The sequence below is a fragment of the Trachymyrmex septentrionalis genome, unplaced genomic scaffold (genome assembly GCF_001594115.1).
Source record: "Trachymyrmex septentrionalis isolate Tsep2-gDNA-1 unplaced genomic scaffold, Tsep1.0 scaffold20, whole genome shotgun sequence".
In the NCBI taxonomy this organism is placed as follows: Eukaryota; Metazoa; Arthropoda; class Insecta; order Hymenoptera; family Formicidae; genus Trachymyrmex; species Trachymyrmex septentrionalis.
The window spans coordinates 6,689,832-6,699,072 of NW_017305180.1; the positions used below are offsets into that span (position 1 = coordinate 6,689,832).

General features: G+C 34.2%; 2 protein-coding genes across 2 annotated transcripts in view; one reads left to right on the forward strand and one right to left on the reverse strand.

The window, feature by feature from the left end:
- The window catches only part of LOC108747807 (alcohol dehydrogenase class-3), a 3,951-nt gene extending 829 nt beyond the window's left edge, over positions 1–3,122 (forward strand). The window contains exons 2-7 of the mRNA XM_018485611.1: positions 807–1,050; positions 1,178–1,398; positions 1,483–1,699; positions 1,844–1,974; positions 2,042–2,316; positions 2,449–3,122. Coding sequence (XP_018341113.1) covers positions 807–1,050; positions 1,178–1,398; positions 1,483–1,699; positions 1,844–1,974; positions 2,042–2,316; positions 2,449–2,473 — 1,113 coding nt within the window. The 3' untranslated portion in view covers positions 2,474–3,122. The remainder of the gene's footprint in view (positions 1–806; positions 1,051–1,177; positions 1,399–1,482; positions 1,700–1,843; positions 1,975–2,041; positions 2,317–2,448) is intronic.
- Positions 3,123–3,197: 75 nt separating this feature from the next.
- LOC108747808 (proteoglycan Cow) overlaps positions 3,198–9,241 on the reverse strand; it is a 141,881-nt gene continuing 135,837 nt past the window's right edge. The window contains exons 8-10 of the mRNA XM_018485612.1: positions 7,413–7,578; positions 5,949–6,175; positions 3,198–5,311 (exon numbers count right to left, since the gene is read on the reverse strand). Coding sequence (XP_018341114.1) covers positions 5,181–5,311; positions 5,949–6,175; positions 7,413–7,578 — 524 coding nt within the window. The 3' untranslated portion in view covers positions 3,198–5,180. The remainder of the gene's footprint in view (positions 5,312–5,948; positions 6,176–7,412; positions 7,579–9,241) is intronic.

The following is a 9,241-nucleotide window of genomic DNA, read 5'->3' on the forward strand; positions in this document are numbered from 1 at the left end:
TAAGATAGAAAACAAGTGAAGAGAGGTTATCAAGAGAAGTTACAGGTCCGGGTTTTCATTGTCTAATTATCAATTATCACAGTATGGATCGCAAAAATGCTTACGACGCTTACGAGATTTAGCTCGAAGCATGTTTTTAGATTCGGCTCGAGATTTTTGAGATTTAACTTTATAATAAAGATGGATATATGCTCAGCTCGCGATGAGGTTTGGCTCGATAAACTGGACACATCTTTTTGCAATTGAAATTTTTGCATAGTAGATAATGTTTGTGATTATTAGTAAACACGATTTCTTTCCACATTAACTTAATTAATTAGACATGAAAATGAACAAATTTTCCTTGAAAGAATTGGTTATCATCTGTCCGAGATAATTGTTTACTTGATGTGTCAGTAAACTTGAAAAAAAGATAATAAAACAAACATATGAGATAATTTTTATAAAATTAATGAAACTTATTATTAGTTAATATATGTATATTAGATAATTTTTTAATTAAATTCTATCGAATAACTATGTATTCTTTGATATTTACTGGAACTAACAATATCTACCGATTTAATTTGTTTAAAAAACATTAAGAAAAGAATTTAAATTTGTCAGTTAACTATAAATATAATGAATTAAAAGATTTAAAATAATCAAGAAGGAAATTTGGACAATAAGAATTAATGTCTGAAGACATTAAAATAATATTTAGTAGATCTAATTCATTTAGCAGATGACTGAAGTTATAATTTATATCAGTATATAAAATTAATATACATTTGTATATTTATTAAATTTATTATTGCTATTTTTAGATTATCAAATGCAAGGCTGCGGTAGCATGGAAGCAAAAGGAGCCTTTATCCTTGGAAGAAATCGAGGTAGCACCGCCTAACGCACATGAGGTCCGAATCAAAGTAGTAGCTGTGGCACTTTGTCACACAGATGCTTATACTCTAGATGGATTGGATCCAGAAGGAGTATTTCCTTGTATACTTGGTCATGAAGGCAGTGGTATCGTAGAAAGTGTCGGAGAGGATGTCACCGAGTTTCAGCCTGGTAGGTTGATCAGATTATATTTATAAAGATTCTTTTGAATTATATCAGTTAAATTTCAATAATGTTTTTTAGCTGATTTACATCAGTTCTATCTCTCATCTATTATTGTTTACATAAATGATTGTAGGTGATTATGTTGTACCACTTTACATTCCTCAATGTGGAGATTGTAAATTTTGTAAATCACCGAAAACAAATTTATGCAGCAAAATTCGTGAAACTCAAGGTAAGGGTTTAATGCCCGATGGTACGTCCCGTTTTACATGTAAGGGACAAACACTCGCACACTTTATGGGTTGCTCCACCTTCTCTGAATATACAGTTGTAGCTGATATTTCTCTCGCAAAGGTATTTGCGGTATATATACTTTTATAATCACTAGAGTTTTTAATAATTTAATCTTTATATAATTATTATAAATTATTATTATAGATTAATCCTAAAGCACCGTTGGACAAGGTATGCTTGTTGGGTTGTGGAATATCTACAGGTTATGGCGCAGCTTTAAATACTGCCAAAGTAGAACCAGGAAGTACTTGTGCTGTATGGGGTTTAGGGGCTGTTGGTCTTGCAGCAATCTTCGGTTGCAAGAAATCTGGTGCATCTCGTATTATTGGGATAGATGTCAATCCGGCCAAATTTGAGCAAGGTAAATTATGTAATTAGATTGTGTGTGCAACACAAAATTAATTTTTTATAGAAATAAACAGTGAAAAGAATCTTTCTTTTCTTCGTAGATTTTCTTATAATTATTGTGATAAAATTTTATAAATATTTGTACATTTATTTACAGCTAAAACTTTTGGCTGCACAGAATTTGTTAATCCCAAGGATTATGATAAACCCATTCAGCAGGTATTAATTGAAATGACTGATGGTGGATTAGATTATACTTTCGAATGCGTTGGAAACGTAAATACTATGGTACGTGTTTTATTTTTTTATTTTGTTTACTGAAAAAGAATTTTGTTTTATAAACATTATTTTTCAGAGAGCTGCATTAGAATCCTGCCACAAAGGATGGGGTACATCAGTAATAATAGGAGTAGCCGCAGCTGGCCAAGAAATCAGTACTAGACCATTCCAGTTAGTCACAGGACGAGTATGGAAAGGGACTGCGTTTGGTGGATGGAAATCAAAGCAAAGCGTGCCGAAATTGGTGGAGCAGTATCTATCAAAAGAATTAATTCTCGATGAATTTATTACACATAATCTTCCATTTGAAAAAATCAACGAAGGTTTTAATATATTGCATTCAGGAAACTGGTAAGCCTAGGAAAATTTTATTGTGAATATATAACGTGAATGACTAAACGTTGACTAAAAAAAGTGCACAAAATTATGTATGGTTTATTACGATTATCAGGATTTTGTAAAGATGACGTGTTTCTGTTGCAGTTTGAGAGCCGTCCTTAAATACTAAAAACGTTTTTTGTCTTGTACTGCAAAAATACGGCCTACTGAGAACCAGTGTCTTTCACAATTTATTAAAAAGTGCTTTATAAGATGTACATGCCCATATAAATATCATACTACCCCATTTCTGTTTGTTACAAATTTGTATTGAATCTCTGGAAATGAAAGATGGTAAATAAACTTTATATTTACTATATCATGCTCTCAACAAGAACATCTCCCCGAAATTTCTACAACAATCTTTATTCATAAAGAATTCTTACAGCCACATGTACAATACCGATTAAGTAAGATATTTACGGTAGCTCTTGAATGAAGTAAAAATTCTTTACGCTTTGATCAAGTGCATACCTTACAAAAATCATCATGGTACGAAGATCACTGACGATGATTTTCATTGTATATAATCATATATATATACAATATGCAAGACTCGATAAAACTATTTTACGTTCGCTTGTAGTTATATTAATTAGTCTAGGTCGACAGTACAATAAGTCAGGCGGAATGCAAATTGCGCTCGATGCAGGAAGGAATATGCGTTAGCTCATTGCGGACGATGTTGTTTATCAGTTAAATATGTAGATATATTTTTTAAAGTGTCATCTACATACTTTAATGCGCAAGTTTAATACGCCATGTCCATTAAGGCAAGACATTATGGATGAATTGACAAAATGATATTAAGTCATTCTTTGAATAAAAATAAAATATAAAAATGCACAATTTGTTATAAAACTCGATATAATCGATGAAATCACAAAGATTGCCGTCGAAATAAAATCACGAGCCATCGAAATAAAACGCATTGATAGAAAAAAAAAAAAGATAAAATGTACATTCTGTTTGCCGTGTTTAAAAATCTCAGTACATATAGTGTTGTCTTTGATCAATATACACGACGAGTATTATTTTCCCTGAATACTTCGTAGAAGGAATGCATGTCGAAGTGTGTGAAACGCGTTAGGCTTGCAAAATGAATTATCACTTTCATTCTAAATGAGACACGTGTAGTTTTTGCATCGACTATTTCTACGTAAATTGCCTTCTAACGCTAAGGGCATATTCACATAGTCACACTGATCTTTTTTTTCTTTTTTCTACGGATTACATGTTACTCTAATATCTACGGGTGTACCACACACTCTTTAAGTAAAAGTTGTAAGTAAAAATGCTTATAATTACAGTAAATGCAGACGAATCACGACGTCGAACATTTTTCTAGCTTCATAGAAAACAACTCAGCATTGCACGATGGATGTCGTTCCAATTGTGGACGTAAAGAATCCTAACGCTCTGCGCGAATTGAGTCGCGCAATGTATAATAGAGACATAATAATATTTCACGTTATTTTCTAAGCGATCTCACACTTTTCTTAACAACCAGCTCGACGTCCTATGATCGTGATTGAACTGCGTAGTATGAAATAGGACATTAACGAGTACGAAATAGGTCGTTCTTTATTCTGTATGTCTTATACTAATTTTATAACGTAAAATGGCTGAGAGAAAGAAGAATAACTTAAAAAACTCTAAGCTTGCCCGAAAGAATATAATAAATAAGCGGAATAACGGTGAGATTTTCTATACCGCATTCGGCGAAACACAGCCGAAAGTGAAGGAGTAAGAGCTACGAAAACCTATTTGCTTCGAGTGATTCAACTAAGTTTCAACGTGTGCAAGTGTGACAGTAGCAGAATGACTTCACACATCCGCCCGCCTCTTCTCTCCGCTCTCGTATCTTTTTCTCAACCAGTTTGATTTTGTTCGGTTGATGCATTGTTATCATGTAATTCGTATTATTCATAATTAACATTATGTTTCAATATTATAATTGTTAATCTAGCAATTAGAAATCATACGCTTATAGGGTTTTTCACTTACAGTTTTCCGTTAAATGCAATTTGTGTCACGACGCGTGACTTCTGGTCAATACGACAAAATTATCTCGTTCTATTCGGCCTTTCTTCCTTATTTCATGAATATCATTCTTTTTCGTTTTGTGTATGCATAAATGATACGTAATTATATTATTTATACTTTTAATTGTGCGTGGAGATACCTCGACAGGCACGGAGGTAATCCAACGATTGGTGTTCTGCGCGGCTCGCAGCGGAATTTTCTCCCCTTCTCACTCCGTCACCAGCAATTCTCACACACGTACATACACTTTCGGCCATATCTGCGTACTCTCTACACGAACTCTATTGGATATTGCACGGTATTATGATTACACGGGATCTACGATTGCGTAGAATGGGCTGTAGACGCCGCTTACCGCTGGACATACGCGATTATTGCACGACATGGCAAGACACTCGCTACTTTAAATGTCGATCGGAGCTTCCTAACTGGGACGAAGGACGCGACTAAGGTCGTTACGATGATTCGACAACGATCTTTTCCGGTTCCACGCAGCGCGATTCGCTACGAATCCGACTTCCTCATAACTAATGATCGTCGTGCTTATTCGTTGCTCTCGGAACTCATTTAGGCTCACGTTTCGTTTCGTCGAGCGTGGACCCTGACAGGTTCGACAGGCGGCCCGACGATGACATAGAACACCTCTGATCACAACTCGGCGGTTTTCCTAAAGCTGGTGAACGCGCGCACCTTCTCTCACTTTTCTCCGACCGTACAGTCGGTTCTCTGCTCTTAAAGATGCTCGGTTAAAGATGCTGCGCTTCCGTTGCTAGCCGCCGCCTTTAATATGTCTAGAAATCTAGAGGTTGATCGGCTGAGCCTTCGAGATCCTGAGAGGAGTCGGTACCGCCGTCCTCGTCGTCATCAAGATCCACACTGTTGGTTTTGAGCCCACCGCTGCTAATCTTATTCACAATCGCGTCTGTAAAGCAGTTTAAAAGTTAATTTAAGAATATGATCGTGTACTTCGCAAGAAGAATATGTGATATTAGGCCTGTTCTTTTTAGCTGAACTCCTTGTACGGTTCGTCTTTTCTTTTTTTTTCGTCAAAGTGGAAAGAAAAGGGAGAAAAATAAACCGTGCAACCACTTTAGCTGAAAAGAACCTACTATTTACACATTCAATTATCTAATGTCCTCCTAATTCTATTACAAGAAATAGCATCGAAAATAGTGACGATATTACTTATCAAAAACTAATATAATTGTTTAACAAAATAAGTATAATTCATTTCGACTAATTACAGTTTAGAAATGAAAAAAACTTATTTTTTATTTAAACTTAAGATAAGAGATTTATTTCAAAAACTTTAAATTTAATCATGTATTATTAAGATATTCAATTTTGATTTTTATTTCGATCTGGAGTTGTCGGACATCACATTTAAATCTAAATACACGACGAGATATTAAATCTGCATATGACTCCGAATAAAGACCTGTTATTAATTTCCTCGTAATTTTACACGCACTGATGCGCTGAAATTATTTATTATTTTTACTATTATATATCACTAATTCCAGTGCTTTAAATATTTGTTCAAGCGATATAAAACATACCGCAGTCGGGCTTTGCACCGCGCGTTCTGGTACCAGCAAACTCGACGCCATGAGGATCGACGCACCAACAGAGACCAAGGCCCCGATGACACTGAGTACTGCGGTAATATCCTCGCGAATCGCAAGCAGGTGCAGAATCCGGCGATGATCGTCTACGCACAGCGGCACACGGACGTTCAGCTTTAGAGAAGCATCCGCACCATTCAGGACCGCTCACAAAAATGTCGCTGAAAATATAATGCCGAAAATATAGCTTTATGTATGTCTCTCATTTTCCTATCGATTTTGAAAAGTTTTATTTTACGAGGCGTCGAGTGGCTTGCTCGGTGCGATTGATCCGCGATCTGTAGATCCGAATTCAATCACTCCACTTGCGCCCACACGATTATTCGCGTTTAAGGAGCCGAAAATGGTTCTACCTGGTGATTAAAGGCCATGACACACAAAAACTTAAGCAGTAAGTGAATTAGCCAATCACAGTAGAGACTGTAAGGCCATAACTTAAGCAATAACCATTCTAACATGGATTATTGCTTTATGTTATGGTCTTACGATCTCTATTGTAATTGACTAATTCGCTTACTGCTTACGTTTTACTGCTTACATTTTTTTATGTGCCATGACTCTAAAACACTTTTGATCACCAGCGCTGTTCGGATTCGGCGTTAAACTGTAGGTCCCATATATCAATATAGATATACGCATCGGATGGATCTTAAGATACACGATTTAGCGCTTAGATCATTATTGCATTAAATATATAATGTTTAATATTATATAACATTGATAGAGAACAGCAATTACATAAGTGAAAACAATATATGTAAAATTTTTATAATATGAAATTTTGAGAATAATATGAATATAATAAATTAGCGTTATTAAAAATGTGCAGAATAATGAGATATACATAATATATAGAGAATGTATAAAATATTACACAATAGTAATAAAATACAAAATAATGAGAAATTTTTGATACATGCATTTAAAAAATTGTATCTATTTCAGTAGTTAATAAACGCATGGGTTCAAACACAGTAGTAATATCGCACGTTTGATCAGACCAAGCTGTATTTGGTGTCTCTATATTAACGGACATTTTATTTATTGTATTTCAAATCCAATTAGATTTCCATGTGTTTTATCATCTTTCTAAAAATATCATCAGTCCAATTAGATCTATAAATTTTTATTTTCTATTTCTCTAAATTGAGGACAACTTTATAATTTCAATTACAACCCTTATAATTTCAAAAGATTTGAAAGAATACGCGTTCAGAGATATATATAGGCTGTATATCTCTGAACGTGTATTTTGAACTTATCGATCAATCTCACCGCTGTTCGTTCATTATTGAGATAAGAACACAATAGAAATGCCAAGTGTAAGTCTTAGATGCATTTACGATCGCGAAAAGTCTCTCCTCACGTGTGGGACAGGAATTCACAGATGATTCTTACCTGTCGGTATCACAACTATCCAAGAAAGGTTTTAAGCACGGTTCATTTTGGTCGTGTTCCAGACCATACAGCTCGGAGAGTGAGAGTCGGCCATCACTATCGCTGTCCAAATGTCCAAACATCCACCTGACCTCGCTCTGACAACCGATTGGGAAGTGACCTGAAATCATCAATACATTATATATAGATTCTTTTAAATATATATATACACACATATGGATATATATTATAACACACTTAAAGCTTGTTTTAGACAATGTATAATTTGAATTAAATTAAGATAGAATTTCATTTATAATTTTGTGTATTGTATTTTAATATATCTTTTTCTTCAAAAGTGATACAACTAAAAAAATTAAGTTTCCCAGAAAAAAGAAAAACTGTTTTTCAATTTAACAGAAAATTAATTATTATTCGAATAATAAAAAAAAAAATACATTTTTATAACATCATAAAATGTTTTATATTTTTTGTCTCAACATCCTTTTTGAATTTTGATGATTTTGGCAATTTTTTTTAATGAAGTTGTTTCATTTTTTATTATTGATAAGGTAATGTTCACTTAACTCATTCATAATAATAATTCAAAAATCATTTTTTAGCTATTTGAAGTAGAAGATATATTATATATATGTTTTAATATATATTTCATGTGTGCGTGTATTTCGATTCGTCAAATACTATTCATATTAAATTCGTTCAGAATAAAATTCTGTTTATGTGTCACGGCATAAATAAAATTCCATCCTAAATTCCGACACGAATTATAAATCGGGATTTTATAAAAGGATCGATAAATATATTGTATATGTGTGTGAATAAATTAGCGATTGGCCAATATCTTCACGTTATCAAAAAACAAAGATACTTGGCGTTACAAAAACACAAAATATACGGTAATAGTAGTTTTAAAGTGAAGATATTCCTGCAAAGACTCTATTTTATTCGGCTGCACAAATTTATCTAAAAATTAAATTTTAACATAAAAAACTCTCAATGTAATAAAAACTCAATCAAAAAGGCAAAATTTTATTTATTTAATTTTATTTATTAAGTAATTCTATATGAGGATTATTTAATTTAGCGCAATAAATTAAGATTTTGCTTTCTATGTTACTTTCCATTATTGTTAATCTTCTTTTATAGTGCAAAAAATAATGTAAGAAATAATAATTCGTTCAGAATGAAAAGACGATCAGTCCTTGAACTAGACCCGATCACTCGGGTCCAACACAATCACGGGACTATTCTCCCGTTTGTGGTCAGAGGATGGTTAGTCAAACCATCCTCTCGATTCAGCTGGAATCGTAGCTACGTACATAGTACATTTTGTTTTGCCCCGAGCGACTGTAATACCGTAAGATCAACATGGGAACTGGGTGGACAATATCGACAGATAGTACCGCCCAAAGTAATCGCGACGTACCCGAGGCGGGAAACGATTCATTGTACCAGGACAATTTCGAACTGGGTACGAAACTGATTGTCTCCAAGTCGAATGGCGTGCAGTGTCGGTACTTCGGCAACTACCACGAGTAGCATCCCGTACGTCGAGGTGACCGTCCACTCCTACAGGAACAATTAGTCTTCCCTGTAGGACCCCCTTGGTATTTCGCGGGAAACGTTTCAATGCGCTCAAAGCGCATTCCGCGGTTGTACGCGACGTCAGACGGCTGCTTAATGAGACTTTCGTAGATCAACGGGATGTGCACCGTGAAAAGCAAAATATTTAATAAATGCATAACCAAGTTGTGCTTGAAAATTTAGGTAATCAGTAGCATTGTGTCAACACAATTTCTAATAAACAAAGAACATCAAAATTTATTAAC